This window comes from Ctenopharyngodon idella, chromosome 19, assembly GCF_019924925.1.
Source record: "Ctenopharyngodon idella isolate HZGC_01 chromosome 19, HZGC01, whole genome shotgun sequence".
Taxonomy (NCBI): domain Eukaryota; kingdom Metazoa; phylum Chordata; class Actinopteri; order Cypriniformes; family Xenocyprididae; genus Ctenopharyngodon; species Ctenopharyngodon idella.
Genome location: NC_067238.1, coordinates 19,053,216 through 19,072,308, shown reverse-complemented (window position 1 = coordinate 19,072,308; position 19,093 = coordinate 19,053,216). Strand labels below are relative to the sequence as shown.

Genomic DNA, 19,093 nt, shown 5'->3' with positions numbered 1-19,093 from the left:
TAACAGTTGCTACAGTAATTAAGAGATTAACATACATGATTTTCGGTTTGCCCGCGAGCGTCGTCGTTCACGGGGTTGCGCTCTTTCTCTAGGACTCTGAGTTGCTGAACGCACAATCCTCTCCATGATCTCATCGGCAGCGTCGTCTGTCACACACTGGGATTCTTCGTTTGCAGCAGCTAATGGAGTTCGGCCTACAGAGAGAGAGAGACGCACATGAGGATGCAGGTCTGTTTTATCTGAGCGTGATAATGCTGATGTGATTCCTCCGTGTGCCGCTCACCTCTGCTGGCTCGTGTGCGTGTGCGCGTCCGCAGGCCCGGCACCACGGTGCTGTCGCTGTCGCTGCTCTGTAGGCTGGTCTTCAGCACGGCCTTCATCTGCTCGTGTTCGGCCGCTTCTTCAGCGTGACTCAAACTCTGCGGCTCCGTCTGCGGCCCTACAGGAGGAGTGCTGCTGCTGCTCACACACACACGACCTGCCTGAACACACACACACACACATCAGTCAGACACACTGACCCGAGTGAAGAACATATTTAGACATGATTACAGCTGCCTGATGTTTTGGAAAAATGAGAATCCTTCCTGTAATATTTAACAGCGTTTCCCAAACTGGGGTTCGTGAGGTGATGAAAATAGTTAATAAAATCATAAAAATGTCAAGTTAAAAATAAACAATTTTAAAATAAAAGCAATCAAAAGACTTGGAAAAAATTGATAAAATCATGAAAAATTATAAATAAATAATGATAAAATAAAAAAACTAATTAACATAAATAAATCACATTAAAATAAAAACAATAAAACACTTAGTAAAATGAATAAAATCATAAAAATGTTAAGTTAAAATAATTTATAAATTACATTACAAAAAAATATCAAAAATCAAATTAAAATAAAAAAGCAATAAAAGTACATTAATAATAAAGAAAAGAATAATAAAAAAAATAAACATCAAAAACAATCAAAATAAAACACTTAATAAAAATTAATTGCATCACAAAAAATAAAATAAATAAGTAGTTAAAATAAACAATAAAAGTAAATTAATAATTCTAAATCAAAAACAATCAAAATAAAACACTAAAAAATATATATACTTTATTAGTTTACCTACATGTCATGTGACCATTAACTAACATCAGGAAACCATGAACATGTGAATGTGTTGATAAATAAATATTAATTTAAAATCTTAGCATGGCTTCAAGAAAATATTATAGGTCAAAGGGGTTTGGCTGACAAAACCCCCTGACTGGAAATTTCTGTTATAAATAATCTGTTCTGTAAATAATCATTTGCACAGATAGACTGCAGTTTACAATCTATAATCTACACAACAGACAGAGGTTTTGTCATAAACCTAAAACTCTCAAGATAAGACACACACACACACACACACACACACACACACACACACACACACACACACACACACGGCGCGCGCCAGACCAAATCAAGACTAAAACACTGCAGAGCATTTCCAGGTTAGCAAATCTGTACAGGGTTATACAGAGAGACTCAATCAGTGACGCTGTGAGCTTTAACAAGCATCAAGTTATTAAGACATTAATGGTTAATATCTGCCAGACAGAGAGCAGAACAAACACACCCTCATACCTCACTGTCCTCTTCATCATCCGTCTGTGTGAGAAAGAGAGAAATGAAGAATGAACAGACGCCTTACACTCTCAGGTAGTGTTGATTCTGGCTGACCACTGAATCATCAGAACATTAGCTCCACCCACACCAATAATCAGAACATTAGCTCCACCCACACCAATAATCAGAACATTAGCTCCACCCACACCAATAATCAGAACATTAACTCCACCCACACCAATAATCAGAACATTAGCTCCACCCACACCAATAATCAGAACATTAGCTCCACCCACACCAATAATCAGAACATTAGCTCCACCCACACCAATAATCAGAACATTAGCTCCACCCACACCAATAATCAGAACATTAACTCCACCCACACCAATAATCAGAACATTAGCTCCACCCACACCAATAATCAGAACATTAGCTCCACCCACACCAATAATCAGAACATTAGCTCCACCCACACCAATAATCAGAACATTAACTCCACCCACACCAATAATCAGAACATTAGCTCCACCCACACCAATAATCAGAACATTAGCTCCACCCACACCAATAATCAGAACATTAGCTCCACCCACACCAATAATCAGAACATTAGCTCCACCCACACCAATAATCAGAACATTAGCTCCACCCACACCAATAATCAGAACATTAGCTCCACCCACACCAATAATCAGAACATTAACTCCACCCACACCAATAATCAGAACATTAGCTCCACCCACACCAATAATCAGAACATTAGCTCCACCCACACCAATAATCAGAACATTAGCTCCACCCACACCAATAATCAGAACATTAACTCCACCCACACCAATAATCAGAACATTAGCTCCACCCACACCAATAATCAGAACATTAGCTCCACCCACACCAATAATCAGAACATTAGCTCCACCCACACCAATAATCAGAACATTAGCTCCACCCACACCAATAATCAGAACATTAACTCCACCCACACCAATAATCAGAACATTAGCTCCACCCACACCAATAATCAGAACATTAGCTCCACCCATGGCAATAATCAGAACATTAACTCCACCCACACTAATAATCAGAACATTAACTCCACCCACACCAATAATCAGAACATTAGCTCCACCCACACCAATAATCAGAACATTAGCTCCACCCACACCAATAATCAGAACATAAGCTCCACCCACACCAATAATCAGAACATTAGCTCCACCCACACCAATAATCAGAACATTAGCTCCACCCACACCAATAATCAGAACATTAGCTCCACCCACACCAATAATCAGAACATTAGCTCCACCCACACCAATAATCAGAACATTAGCTCCACCCACACCAATAATCAGAACATTAACTCCACCCACACCAATAATCAGAACATTAGCTCCACCCACACCAATAATCAGAACATTAGCTCCACCCACACCAATAATCAGAACATTAGCTCCACCCACACCAATAATCAGAACATTAACTCCACCCACACCAATAATCAGAACATTAGCTCCACCCACACCAATAATCAGAACATTAGCTCCACCCATGGCAATAATCAGAACATTAACTCCACCCACACCAATAATCAGAACATTAACTCCACCCACACCAATAATCAGAACATTAGCTCCACCCACACCAATAATCAGAACATTAGCTCCACCCACACCAATAATCAGAACATTAGCTCCACCCACACCAATAATCAGAACATTAGCTCCACCCACACCAATAATCAGAACATTAACTCCACCCACACCAATAATCAGAACATTAGCTCCACCCACACCAATAATCAGAACATTAGCTCCACCCATGGCAATAATCAGAACATTAACTCCACCCACACCAATAATCAGAACATTAACTCCACCCACACCAATAATCAGAACATTAGCTCCACCCACACCAATAATCAGAACATTAGCTCCACCCACACCAATAATCAGAACATTAGCTCCACCCACACCAATAATCAGAACATTAGCTCCACCCACACCAATAATCAGAACATTAACTCCACCCACACCAATAATCAGAACATTAGCTCCACCCACACCAATAATCAGAACATTAGCTCCACCCATGGCAATAATCAGAACATTAACTCCACCCACACTAATAATCAGAACATTAACTCCACCCACACCAATAATCAGAACATTAGCTCCACCCACACCAATAATCAGAACATAAGCTCCACCCACACCAATAATCAGAACATTAGCTCCACCCACGGCAATAATCAGAACATTAGCTCCACCCACACCAATAATCAGAACATTAGCTCCACCCACACCAATAATCAGAACATTAGCTCCACCCACACCAATAATCAGAACATTAGCTCCACCCACACCAATAATCAGAACATTAGCTCCACCCACACCAATAATCAGAACATTAGCTCCACCCACACCAATAATCAGAACATTAGCTCCACCCACACCAATAATCAGAACATTAACTCCACCCACACCAATAATCAGAACATTAGCTCCACCCACACCAATAATCAGAACATTAGCTCCACCCATGGCAATAATCAGAACATTAACTCCACCCACACTAATAATCAGAACATTAACTCCACCCACACCAATAATCAGAACATTAGCTCCACCCACACCAATAATCAGAACATTAGCTCCACCCACACCAATAATCAGAACATAAGCTCCACCCACACCAATAATCAGAACATTAGCTCCACCCACGGCAATAATCAGAACATTAGCTCCACCCACACCAATAATCAGAACATTAGCTCCACCCACACCAATAATCAGAACATAAGCTCCACCCACACCAATAATCAGAACATTAGCTCCACCCACGGCAATAATCAGAACATTAACTCCACCCACACCAATAATCAGAACATAAGCTCCACCCACACCAATAATCAGAACATTAGCTCCACCCACAGCAATAATCAGAACATTAACTCCACCCACACCAATAATCAGAACATTAGCTCCACCCATGGCAATAATCAGAACATTAGCTCCACCCATGGCAATAATCAGAACATTAACTCCACCCACACCAATAATCAGAACATTAGCTCCACCCACACCAATAATCAGAACATTAGCTCCACCCACGGCAATAATCAGAACATTAACTCCACCCACACCAATAATCAGAACATTAGCTCCACCCACACCAATAATCAGAACATTAGCTCCACCCATGGCAAAAATCAGAACATTAACTCCACCCACACTAATAATCAGAACATTAGCTCCACCCACACCAATAATCAGAACATTAGCTCCACCCACACCAATAATCAGAACATTAGCTCCACCCACACCAATAATCAGAACATTAGCTCCACCCACACCAATAATCAGAACATAAGCTCCACCCACACCAATAATCAGAACATTACCTCCACCCACACTAATAATCAGAACATTAACTCCACCCACACCAATTATCAGAACATTAGCTCCACCCACACCAATAATCAGAACATTAACTCCACCTACACCAATTATCAGAACATTAGCTCCACCCACACTAATATTCAGAACATTAGCTCCACCCACACAATAATCAGAACAATAGCTCCACCCACACCGATAATCAGAACATTAGCTCCACCCACACAATAATCAGAACGCTAGCTCCACCTACACCGATAATCAGAACATTACCTCCACCCACACCAATAATCAAAACACTAGCTACACCCACATTGCTAAATAACCCAAACTCTAGCCCCGCCCACCTCACTGAATAGTCAGAACTCTAGCCCTGCCCACATCACAGAATAATCAGAACTATAGCCCCACCCACATCACTGAATAATCAGAACTCTAGCCCTGCCCACATCACTGAATAGTCAGAACTCTAACCCCACCCACATCACTGAATAATCAGAACTCTAGCCCCGCCCACATCACTGAATAGTCAGAACTCTAGCCCCACCCACATCACTGAATAATCAGAACTCTAGCCCCGCCCACCTCACTGAATAGTCAGCTGTCACATGATTCAGAGCTCATTATGCACAGCAGCTCTGTCTCTCTCCTCTCATCACAATCCAACATTTGTTCCCAATTATGGGTTTTGCCCATTTCAGGGACCTTTAACTCGCTGAAGTGAAGCAAACGCAGAGGTTAAACTGAAAGGAGCTGCTCAGAGACACCGAACACAGCGCTGTTCCTCCATGTGACACGCATGATTGTTATTTCAGTGCCGACTCGCTCAAGTGAAGCCGGGTTAAGTCATATCTCATTTGGGATCTGAGCCCACGAGTCTGCGGTTAAACCATCAGCCGTCTCCACCGCTAGAAACCACTGAAATGTCAAAGTGTGAATCGAGCGGCGAGTGAATAATGAGCTGAAGAGGCCCAGAATAAACGCTGTGAATAATCACTGTACAGCTTCAACATTACAGTAACTGACAGGAGAAGTGTGAACTGTTACACAGACATTATATTCCCCTGACACAGGATCAGGATCACTGCTCCTGCTATCAACACTCAACACACGAAAGAAAACACTTCTAATCTGAAGTGACAGGGTTTAGGGTGGGGTTTTGAAGAGGGTTCATGAGCTGATCAAATTATAATAATCAATGACATCATAAAACAATAAAAACTTATTAAAATGTATTAAAATCATAAAATTAAATAATTTTAAAATAAAAAAACAATCAAAATAAATAAGAATGCAAATGAAAATAAATCATTTTAAATTTAAAACAATAAAAATAGATAATTAAATCATAAAAAAAAATCCTTTTAAAATAAAAACCTTCGAAGTAAAACACTTACTAAAATTAATTTAAATAATATGGTTGTAAATAAAAAATAAATTATTTTAAATGAAAAACAATAAAAATAGAACAATTACTAAAACATATTTAAAATAATATTATTAAAAATGAATCCTTTTAAAATAAAACAAACAAAATAAAACACTTAGTAAAATTAATTAAAATCATAAGAATGTAAATTAAAAAGAAAATTAAAAACAATAAAAATAGAACAATTACTAAAAAATAATTAAATTTATATAAATAAAAAATAAATCCTTTAAAAACAAAAACAATCAAAATAGAACAATTAATAAAACATAATAAAAATAATATTAATAAAAATAAATCCTCTTAAAATAAAAACAAAATAAAATACTTAGTAAAAAAAAAAAATGATTAAAATCATATAAATAAAAATAAATCATTTTAAATTATAAACAACCAAATTTAAACTAATAAATTAATTAAAAGCACAGAAATGTAAAATAAAAATAAATCATTTAAAAATAAAAATCACAATAAAAAACTACATACTAAAATTCATACAATTAAAATAAATTAATTAATTAAAAGAATAAAAACAATCAGAACAAAACACTTGATGAAATACGTTATTTGTTTTCCTGCAGGTCATGTGACCATTAACTGCCATCATGTGAATGACTGCAGTCTGAAGGTAAACCCGTGGTCTGACGCTCACCTGTGTGTTGATGTCCGTGATCATCTTGCCGCGCGTCTTGTTCCTCTCTCTGTGGTCGGCCCGTTTCTGTTTCTGCTGCAGGACGCGGTCGCGTGTGGTCCGGTACTCCAGCGCGAACTCGCTGATGATCTTGCTGAAGCGGGTCACGCTGATTTCCCGAACGCTGTAGGCCGGATGACCCAGGAACAGCAGGAACGAATGAAACCTGGTGCGGAAGCAACAGCATTCAGAATCACTGTGGTTCAGACTGTTATTTACTCAGATTTTATATTTCGCACATCAAACGTATAGCTAACATAACACTAGAATTGTTTCTCCGGTGACCTACGACCTCTCACAGTTCACCTGTTCATGATTCTGCGGTGGACTATTTTGAGGATGATGATCCTCTCGGCGCAGTCCTTCAGGAAGTCCGACATCTTCTGCTTCAGCGCCGGCTTCATCTCGTGCTTTGCGATGACTTTCAGATGGTCCCATGATGCTTTGCAGCGCCACTCCATCTGAGTCAGGCTCTCCTGCAGCTGCTCAAAATCCACCTGCAGACAAACACACATCAACCAACACATCAAACACACAGTTCGGTTAGTTTAGGCATAAATTAACTCAGATCCGCACCAGAACAATCGCTCCGAGATGGTCTGAACGAGGTGAAAACGAACTCTGGAACGGTTCGGTTGAGGTTCGGTTGAGGTTCGGATGAGGTTCGGTTGAGGTGAGAACGCAATCTGACCCAGCAATTTAAATTATAATTAAATATATATAATTTTTGCTACAGATAAAGCTATGATAATCTCATGGAAACAAACTTGTCAATCATCTTGAAGGATGACGCAGAGGAAACTCTGACCAATAAGAGGACAGTTTTACTCACATGTGACTTGCATAAACACATTTTGTTACGCTTTGAAATGTTGCTATGTGAAAGCGAACAAAACCAAGAAGAAAACGCAACATTGCAACAAATGAAGTCCCTGTTTCCTGTTCCGGAACAAAGCAAACAATCTGAAAACGCCTTTAATGTTAGTTAAAGTTTTTGTAATTTTGTTGTTTTTTGTCATTTTTATTTTTTTGAAATATGTCTATATAGTTTTAGTAATTTCTACTTGTATAACAGTTTTTATTAATATTTTTAAATATTTTATATATTAAAATTTTAGTTCATGTTTAATAATTTTGTTGTTTATGTCATTTTATTACTTTTTTTTAAATAAATTGTCTATATATATATATATATTTTTTTTTTTCAATTTTTTTTTTTTTGGTACTTCAATTTAAGACAGTGTTAGTGTTATTTTATTATTATTATTGAGACACTATTATAGTTTTTATTAATATTTTGAATTAGTGTTTTATATATAAATTTTATCTGTGTCATTTTAATTTTTGGTAAAGGTTTTAGTAATTTTGTTATATTTATTACTTTTTTTACTATTTTTTTTTTTTTACTTTTTTATTACTTAGTTTGTATTAATTTTTATTTCAATTTCAACTTAAACTAAATGAAAATGAGAAATGTTAAATAATTTTATATTTTATTTTATATGTTAATTAGAGTTTATTTTATTTTAGTTTTAGTTAATTTATTTTATAGTTTTCGTTAAGTAGAGAGAGGAACAAGACGCGCGCACAAGTTTTTGTATATATTATTTTATTTAAGTTAATGTTTATTTTATTTAAAGTCACGAATATGTATATATATATATATATATGTATATACACACACATATATATTTTTTAATGGTTTTAATTTTATTTAAGAATAAGACCATCAGACAGCAGAACATTCATCACAGGTTAATAAACACACGTTAAACTGTCAGTAAAACAGTTTAGATCTGAAATCCCGCTGTCCTCGTACCTTGGCGGAGCGCGTGACGGCTCCGATCTCCGAGTACAGGTCCGTGCTCTCGGGGAAGTTCTCCACCACGAGACTGCAGACGTGATGCAGGAGAGACTGTTTATGGACCGTGTCCTTCACTTCAGGAACCTTCTCCAGATAGCTCAGATCGAAGCCTTTAGCCTGCGCAAACATGCGTTCATCATCTGTCTGTATATCAAAACACCCAGCTGACAGGGAACGATCTGGCATTATGTTATGAACAAATGTTCTTCCAGTAACATTAGTAATATAATGATATATTTTTAGGGAATTTAAACCAAACTGCATGAAATATTTCAGTCTGTGTGTTGTGATAAAATTACGTTTGTGCCGTTCAGGAAGTTTCCAATCGCCAGCAGAGTGGACAGGATAAACCGCAGTGTTTTGTTTTTCTCCAGCTGATCCATGCCCTCCTTCAGGTCCTGTAGTGGCTCAGCCACTTCCTGTCAAAGCAGAAACATCGCATCATTAATTAATTGACCTATTAAATGCCAGCTCCTCTGACAGAGGATGGTGTGACATCGAAGACGAAGCGCTGAATGACAGGACGAGATCGAGGCACAGGTGACTGAACCAGCTCTCTGTGTCTGCAGGATCTGAGATGGAGGGAAAACAAATGTGCTTCTCGTTATTGGATTCTTTTGTTTGAAGCACAGGATGTTCCCCTTCATTAGGACAACTGAAAACATCTCCTGCGTCAGAGGAGAGATAAAACACAGAAAACCTGAGGAATGCTGTAAACTTTAATGGAAAAAGACAGAGAGAGAGAGACGGGGGATGTTATTTGTTAAAGGTGTTTGGCAGTCGTCACTAACACCTGCAAACGTTTTCTACCTTTGTAGGTAAAAGAGGGTATGTAAAGATGATGCGAAAGTTGATTTCACTGTGACAATTTCAAAACATCGATCTGTTTGTTTGATTATTTCGACTGGGGTCACGCTCTGAAAACTTTTAACCACTGTTATTTTACTATCATGATTTACTATGATGAGTAATGATGCTGAAAATTCAGCTTTGATCACAGGAATAAATTACACTTTACTATATATTCACATAGAAAACAGCTGCTTTAGACTGTAATAATATTTCATTTTCTGTATTTTTGATCAAATAAATGCAGCTTTGATGAGCAGAAGAATCTTATCGACCCCAAACGTTTGAACCTGATATATGCTGGTGCCACTTTTATTACATCACTTTTATTGCAATCAGTTTCCTGTGACGTTCTGACGTTGACACACGAGCGATCGCTCACCTTCTCCGTGGCTTCATAGTCGAGTTTGAAGGCCCAGAGCTGCAGACGCGCCGAGAGCTCGCTGATGGAGGACAGCGTCAGGAGGAACTGCTCCGCGCTGCCCAGCGGAATGTCAGGACTCGCCAGCTGAGCTTCCTGGATCTTCTGCGTCTCTTCTTCTGTGGGAATCATCGTCAGGATTTTCTACAGCAGAGAGAGAGAGAGCTTTCACAAACACATTTTTGTGTTTCAAAATCAGATGAGAATGACTTAAATGTTTCCCACACAATATTGTTTCACTCAGAAGTGTAACATTCTAACTTTTAAATATTCAGTTTCACTCAGAAATGTTACATTCTATATATTCTGTTTCACTCAGAAATGTTACATTCTATATATTCTGATTCACTCAAATGTAACATTCTATATATTCTGATTCACTCAGAAATGTAACATTCTATATATTCTGTTTCACTCAGAAATGTTACATTCTATATATTCTGATTCACTCAGAAATGTTACATTCTATATATTCTGTTTCACTCAGAAATGTAACATTCTATATATTCTGTTTCACTCAGAAATGTTACATTCTATATATTCTGTTTCACTCAGAAATGTTACATTCTATATATTCTGTTTCACTCAAACGTAACATTCTATATATTCTGATTCACTCAGAAATGTTACATTCTATATATTCTGTTTCACTCAAATGTAACATTCTATATATTCTGTTTCACTCAAATGTAACATTCTATATATTCTGATTCACTCAGAAATGTTACATTCTATATATTCTGTTTCACTCAGAAATGTTACATTCTATATATTCTGATTCACTCAGAAATGTTACATTCTATATATTCTGTTTCACTCAGAAATGTTACATTCTATATATTCTGTTTCACTCAGAAATGTTACATTCTATATATTCTGTTTCACTCAAATGTAACATTCTATATATTCTGTTTCACTCAAATGTAACATTCTATATATTCTGTTTCACTCAGAAATGTTACATTCTATATATTCTGTTTCACTCAGAAATGTTACATTCTATATATTCTGATTCACTCAAATGTAACATTCTATATATTCTGTTTCACTCAGAAATGTAACATTCTATATATTCTGATTCACTCAGAAATGTAACATTCTATATATTCTGTTTCACTCAGAAATGTAACATTCTATATATTCTGTTTCACTCAGAAATGTAACATTCTATATATTCTGTTTCACTCAAACGTAACATTCTATATATTCTGTTTCACTCAAATGTAACATTCTATATATTCTGTTTCACTCAGAAATGTTACATTCTATATATTCTGTTTCACTCAAACGTAACATTCTATATATTCTGATTCACTCAGAAATGTTACATTCTATATATTCTGTTTCACTCAGAAATGTTACATTCTATATATTCTGTTTCACTCAGAAATGTAACATTCTATATATTCTGTTTCACTCAGAAATGTAACATTCTATATATTCTGTTTCACTCAAACGTAACATTCTATATATTCTGTTTCACTCAAATGTAACATTCTATATATTCTGTTTCACTCAGAAATGTTACATTCTATATATTCTGTTTCACTCAAACGTAACATTCTATATATTCTGATTCACTCAGAAATGTTATTCTATATATTCTGTTTCACTCAGAAATGTAACATTCTATATATTCTGTTTCACTCAGAAATGTTACATTCTATATATTCTGTTTCACTCAAACGTAACATTCTATATATTCTGTTTCACTCAGAAATGTTACATTCTATATATTCTGTTTCACTCAGAAATGTTACATTCTATATATTCTGTTTCACTCAAACGTAACATTCTATATATTCTGATTCACTCAGAAATGTTACATTCTATATATTCTGTTTCACTCAAATGTAACATTCTATATATTCTGTTTCACTCAGAAATGTTACATTCTATATATTCTGTTTCACTCAAATGTAACATTCTATATATTCTGATTCACTCAAATGTAACATTCTATATATTCTGATTCACTCAGAAATGTAACATTCTATATATTCTGTTTCACTCAGAAATGTTACATTCTATATATTCTGATTCACTCAGAAATGTTACATTCTATATATTCTGTTTCACTCAAATGTAACATTCTATATATTCTGATTCACTCAGAAATGTTACATTCTATATATTCTGTTTCACTCAGAAATGTTACATTCTATATATTCTGTTTCACTCAGAAATGTTACATTCTATATATTCTGTTTCACTCAAATGTAACATTCTATATATTCTGTTTCACTCAGAAATGTTACATTCTATATATTCTGATTCACTCAGAAATGTTACATTCTATATATTCTGATTCACTCAGAAATGTTACATTCTATATATTCTGTTTCACTCAGAAATGTTACATTCTATATATTCTGTTTCACTCAAATGTAACATTCTATATATTCTGTTTCACTCAGAAATGTAACATTCTATATATTCTGTTTCACTCAGAAACGTAACATTCTAACATTGTAAAATGTACGATGTAACAAATGTATCAGTTTTTGCACCTCGATGCCCTCTTTGTTGAGTGCATACTCATCAAAGTTCAGTATGGCGGTTTTGATGGTGCGCGGCGGCGGAAGAACCGTCAGGCCGATGTTGATGGAGTTGCTGCGCTTGGAATCCAGAACAATAATCTCCTGGCGCTTCCCATCTGCTGCGGTTTTCTGTTCAAGACACAAATATCATCATCTGAAATATTACAGCTCAACAAATGAGAGTCAAACACCTGTGAATAATCATTGACTGTATTGTGATGGTGCTATTACTGCTCACCTTAGCCGTGGGCATCTCCTTGGATTTGCTCTCAAACAGATGCTCAAGTTTAGAGGTGTCAAGTTTGACAGGTTCAAGTCTGGACCAGAGCGACTCTTGGCTCCGTTTGTGGTTGCGGAAGATCCAGTCGGCGGGCCGGACTTCGCTCCAGAACAGCCTGATGGTCTTCTTCTTCTTCTGGAAGAGCGGCGGTTGCTCCGCCTGCTGCTGAGGAGGGGGCGGAGCCTGGTTGGAGAAGCACGGAGGGGGCGGAGGCATGCGGATGCTGAAGACGGGAGGGGGCGGAGGGCAGGCGAACATTGGGGGCGGGGCCGGGAGGTTAAATGGACAGGGTGGAGGAGGGGGCGGAGCCAGCAGATCTCCAGAACTCAATAAACTTCCGGAATCCAGGACGTCCTGATCGTCCTCGTCTCCGAGGTCGGTGAAGTCGATGTCGCCGATGCGCAGATCCCGCGGACTCGCCATCAGCTGGTCCCATATGCAGTCTGACTCCTTTTTCGGAGGTGGCGGAGGAGGTTGTGGAGGAGGTTCCTGCGTTTCTATCGGTGGAGAAGTGAGACCCTTCACCAGATCTCCAAAGCGCTCGGCGAACGCCCGTACGTTGCTCTGGTTCTCCACTTTCTTGTCTCCTTCAGTCGTACAGACGCTCTCTTCCTGTGCCGTCGTGTCCTGCGTCGACACAGACGAATCCTCAGCCTGCTCTTTCTCCCTTCCGTCTCGCTCTTTGTCCTCGCCCAGCTCCTCTTCTTCCTCGTCTTCCTCCGAGGGTTTTTTGCTCTGTGAGTAGAGCATGTCCAGCATGAAGAGTTTGCTGTCGAGGATCTTGTTTCGCTGGTCATTCACAGGCCACTGACCTGCTGCAAACACACCGACAGACGGACATCACACACACGTGAGTTATGACACAGAGACTGAGTGCATCTCTGACCCTCGTTTATTCAATATTTCTGTTAATTTGATCATGTTTTCAGCGACCAATAAGAGTGCAGTGCTCACATTTTATCATGTTTAAATACATTTAGCCACTTTTTTCTCAAAATCAGAGTAGAAACGGTGAAAAAAGTCAATTATATTTAATGGTGTATATATATATATATATATATATATATATATATATAAAATAGCTAATTTACATTTTTTTAAATTTACGTATAACAATTTATATATGTTTTAATATTTATGTATTATATCACATTTAATAATATTTATTATTTTAACTTTTTTTTTAATATTTCATATTTTTTATGAACTTTAAATTTTAATTCAGTTTTATTTGAAGCATTAATTTTTATAGTTTAGCATTTTCAAATATCTTTTTATTTAAATATAAAAAAAATATTATTTAATTTATTTAATTTATATTTAATATATATTTAATATTTAAATTTATTATAATATTTTTAATTTTTTAAAATACATTTAATAATATTTAATATTTATTATATTTATTTCTTTATATTTATTTAAAGAAATAAATATTAATAAATATTTATTTCTTATTTAATTAATCTATATATATATAATTATATAATTATTTAATAATATTTAATATTTAAATTTTTAATTTTACATTAGATTATATATACAGTAAATATAATTCAAAATGTTACATTTAACATTTAACATAATACATTTAATCATATTTAATATTTTATTTTACTTTAATATTTTAATATTTCAGATTTTTAATTAACTTTAAATTTTAGATTGGCTTTAGTTGCAGAAATAATTTTTATAGGTTGGTTAATGTATTTTTATTTGAATATTTTATTTTTTTCATATTTCATTTTATATTATTTTATATATAAATACAATTATATATATATATATATATATATAAAGTTTATTATGTATAATATTAAATATAATACCATTTTTATATTTTATTTTAATATTAAAAGATTAACAAAAATTAATATAAAAATGAAATATATATTCTTTTAAATTATATTTAATAAATATACATAATGTTTATTAGGTAGTATATTAAACATAATACCATTTTTATATTTTATTTAAAAAAATTTTTTTATCAACTCTAAAGTTCAGTTTTCAAGGACACTTTCCATAATGTTATACATAAAATCAGTATAAAAATATTCTCATTATTTTCAGATGTAGTAATAAGCACCTGTATAACAGTCTCACCTGTCTCTGCACCTGCACTGAGTCGATCTTCCCTTTCTAGTGTACTACTGGCTGAAGATATGCTGGAGGCGGAGCAGTTATCCTTCTCGTTCACTTCTTCGTTCTGTCGTTCTTTATCACTCAAGATCCCGCTGTCCTCCGCTTCTCCATCCGGCGCTTCCCGTTCAGACCCCTCCTCTTCCTCTTCCTCTGCAACCTGCTCCTCGGCTCCGCCCACTTCCTGTTCCGCACTTATCTCCTCCACTTCCTCTTCCGGTTCTTCTCTGGGTTCTGTAAGCTTCTCCTCCGGTTCTAGACTCGCCTCCACATCCGGTTCTACATCATTGGTGTCTGTGGAGAAGGTAATTGAGACTTAAAATCAGCTGCGTTCGAAATAACACACTACTCCTGCAGTATATACTGTACACTAGTGTTCGGAATAATTCAGATTTCTTTTTTTTCTTTTTTTTAAAGTCTCTTCTGCTCAACAAGTCTGCATTTATTGGATCAAAAATACAGTAAAAACAGTGCTCAAAAGCATCAAATCATCATATTAGAATGATTTCTGAAGGATCATGTGACACTGAAGACTGGAGTAATGATGCTGGAAATTCAGCTTTGATCACTGGATATAAATTACATTTTACAATATATTCACATAGAAAACAGCTGATTTACATTGTAATAATATTTCAGATTTTTTCTGTATTTTTGATCAAATAAATGCAGTCTTGGTGAGCAGAAGAGACTTTAAAAAACATTAAAAATCATAATTATTCCACACTTTTGATCGGTAAGTGTGGTGTATATAGTGTTTCTGTGTGGCTGTAAGGGCCTCACGGATATGAACCGGAAACACACCTGTTTGTGTCAACACACACACACACACACACCTCCTCTGAGAAATAACACACCGTCTGTTTCAGAGCAAGTGTGTGTGTGTGAGGTGATAGAGAGGTTACATATCAGAGCTCATGACTGACTCCTTTTAAACCAGTTAAACAAAGACACACTGACTTCAGAACAGTTGTTTTCGCTTTGCTTTTTCCAAACATGTTCTCTCACGCGAACTCACAGTCACGACCCACCACCTCATTACACGTCTGTGTGTGTGTGTGTGTGTGTGTGTATATATATAGTCTTTTGTCACCACTAAAAAGTTAATAAAGTAAATATATGACAAAAAATATATTTTGTTCCCTTCGTTACTTGATATAAAAATGTGATATAACGTCAAAACAACACAGAATAACTCCAAAGTGACTGTTTCTCACAGCAAAACACTGTAGAAGAATTAACCGTCACGCGTGGCACATGTTTAAATCATTTGGTGTTGCACATGTGCAAAATTCATGTCACTGTGAAACACATCAGCAGCTGCTGCGACGATTCTGGATGACAGAAAACATCCTGAAAACATTTACCTGCTTCTAACGCTTGACGTGAATCCAAACTCTCTTCTAGTGATCTTCTATCGTGTATTTATTTAATTTTTTTCTCTAAAATTATAAATGAATCTTGCTTGAAGCATGCATGATTTAATATCTGTACAATATTTCACTTACATTCATTGATTCAGTTAGTGTCAGTGTCTGTCAGGTGGATTTACCTGGTTCAGAGGGCAGGTACGACGTGACAGGTGTGTCCTGCTCATCCTGTGATGTCACAGGGGAGGGCGTGTCGCTGCGGGATGATTGACAGGTATCTGTCGGGCTCAGAGTGAGGCTGAGACCTCGAGGTGCTGAACGCAGTCGCTCTCGCTCGAACTCCTCCGCGGCCAGTCGCTCCGCCGTCTTAAACCTGAGAGACACACATCCGTCAGAGAAAACACACGGGAAACACTGTAAACTCTGGACTCTCCTCTCTTCTCTGCTAAGGCTCTCAGTCGCAGCTTCATGCTCTCGGTCTGAAGGACACATTCTCATGCTGCGTGTTTTCAGTCAAACAGGAGGGGAATGTTTGGAAGCGAGAGGAGGAGGAAAAATGTGTTTGGATTTGAGGAGAAGTGGGTTAAAAAAAAGGTTGAGCAGGGAAATCAGTCTAAACCTGTTCAAGATGTGACATCAGTCAGCACACACACACACACACACATACTCTCACACTCACACATATATATATAATTTTAAAATACAATAATATTTTACTAAAATAATATAATATATAGCTGCAAGCAGCCATTAAGGGGCCAAGCACAAAGAAGGTACAGGATGTACAAAGAAGGTCTGAAGATGATCTGACTTTAATTTAGTGAAACAGTCTAGGAGGAGTTGGAAAAAGTAGGTTTTCAAAGAAAATCAAAATGGTGGAGAGGAAGCTTGGCCAGCTGTGACAACACTGGTATCTATGTTCTCACCATGACCCAAGGAATCTATTAAGACCAGTCTCATGAAAATATGATTAAATTAATCAAAAGCTATTAGCATTTAAAAAAAAAAAATCATTATAACTTTTGACCACAAAGTGGCGCTATCTTGAAACTTTTGGCACATACAGAGTTTCATAATGATACACCAATGCATTTGTAAAATATAGCAATTTATATCATAATACTGTATTAGTAGTTAGTGGCAATTTCATGTTTTGTTCAACTATAGCGCCATCAAGTGACACAATCCCACCAAGTTTTTGTGTGTCCTCAGAGCGTGCCCATACATTTTGGTGAAAGTACCTAATTTTGTTTAAGAGTTATAGACATTTATATGTATGAGAACATAAAAAATGACCCATGCATAACTTTTATTGCATTTTTTGCCAATTTTTTCCGATTTTCCTACGGTGGTTTAGTCTTGATCGGACTAACGGTTTTCAAGATATTCGCAAAAGTTTTTTAAGCGCTAAATCACCATGTTTGGTATTGTTGAACTCGGCAAGGATTCAGGAATCTACGGAGATGACTGCTGTGAAAATAAGTCAACCACATCCAAACTTATAAGCATGTGAATATTTGATTTTACCACTAGGTGGCGCTGGCTCAAAACTTCTTAGGTTCCTTCAGGGCATTGTGCTGATAATCCATACTGAGTTTCGCAACGATACGCTAATGCGTTCATAAAATACAGTTTACTGCTACAAAATTCTAAATGGCCGACGCCCAAAATGGCCGATATGGGAAAATTGTATATCATTGGACTCAGCATGATGCCCTGAATCTAAACTCTGTTATGATTTTTGGGCAAACCGTTCAGAAGTTATAAGCAAAAATAGCCATTTTTCGTATTTCTGGACCAGCAGGTAGCCTCAGGTCATGCTTGTGATGACATGTACCAAGGTCTGAATATGATAAAGCGTTGCGGAGATACAGCTTTGCGTCTGTTTTCGCAAATGCTACGTAAAATTTGTTTGCGCGTTATTCAAGAACACTTTTACGCGTCAACTTGAATACCATACAAAGTCCAACTTTTTGTCAATATGGTCTGAAGATAATCTGGTTAAATTTTTGTGAAAAACGGAGCAAGTTCGAAAAAGTAGGAAAATCCAAAATGGCGGAAAAAATGTAAAGACGGAAAATGACGTCATAGGGTGCAATCGAATTGTCTTGAGCCAAAGAATCAGAGGGAAAAAATTTTGAAAGAGTTTTGTTTCTAGCCCTTACGATTCAAAAGTTATTAGCATAAATGTGAGTGCAACTTTAGACAGTTGGTGGCGCTAGAGGGATTGAGTTAGAAACTCCAAATTTGCTATAGTGACATTTTTGACTGTCCTCTATCTGTGTGCCAAATTTCATAACTTTCCTGCAAGCGGATCTATGGGCTGACATAGACTCCCAGAGCGGAAGAAGAAGAAGAACGGCAACGGATACGACAGGATACCACAGTGCTTGGCCCCTAAATATATTAAATGAATAAACTCACCTCTCCTCTCGAGCGTGTCTGGCCTCCTCCATGTTCGACACATAGTCCCGACTGCAAACACACACACACACACACACA

At 36.6% G+C, this 19,093-nt stretch overlaps 1 protein-coding gene across 8 annotated transcripts in view; it reads right to left on the bottom strand.

Annotated features, from left to right (window-relative positions):
• Positions 1–19,093, bottom strand: part of fhod3a (formin homology 2 domain containing 3a) — a 58,604-nt gene that overhangs the window by 3,078 nt on the left and 36,433 nt on the right. For 5 of the 8 annotated variants that reach the window (XM_051871528.1, XM_051871533.1, XM_051871532.1 and 2 more), the window contains 13 exons: positions 19,016–19,066; positions 16,774–16,964; positions 15,186–15,515; positions 13,038–13,894; positions 12,770–12,928; positions 10,221–10,403; positions 9,289–9,408; positions 8,945–9,106; positions 7,432–7,622; positions 7,087–7,291; positions 1,623–1,646; positions 284–482; positions 36–194 (listed from right to left, as the gene is read on the bottom strand). In XM_051871528.1, the coding sequence (XP_051727488.1) occupies positions 36–194; positions 284–482; positions 1,623–1,646; positions 7,087–7,291; positions 7,432–7,622; positions 8,945–9,106; positions 9,289–9,408; positions 10,221–10,403; positions 12,770–12,928; positions 13,038–13,894; positions 15,186–15,515; positions 16,774–16,964; positions 19,016–19,066 (2,831 nt within the window). The remainder of the gene's footprint in view (positions 1–35; positions 195–283; positions 483–1,622; positions 1,647–7,086; positions 7,292–7,431; positions 7,623–8,944; positions 9,107–9,288; positions 9,409–10,220; positions 10,404–12,769; positions 12,929–13,037; positions 13,895–15,185; positions 15,516–16,773; positions 16,965–19,015; positions 19,067–19,093) is intronic. The other 3 variants (XM_051871529.1, XM_051871531.1, XM_051871530.1) reach the window with 3 other exon arrangements.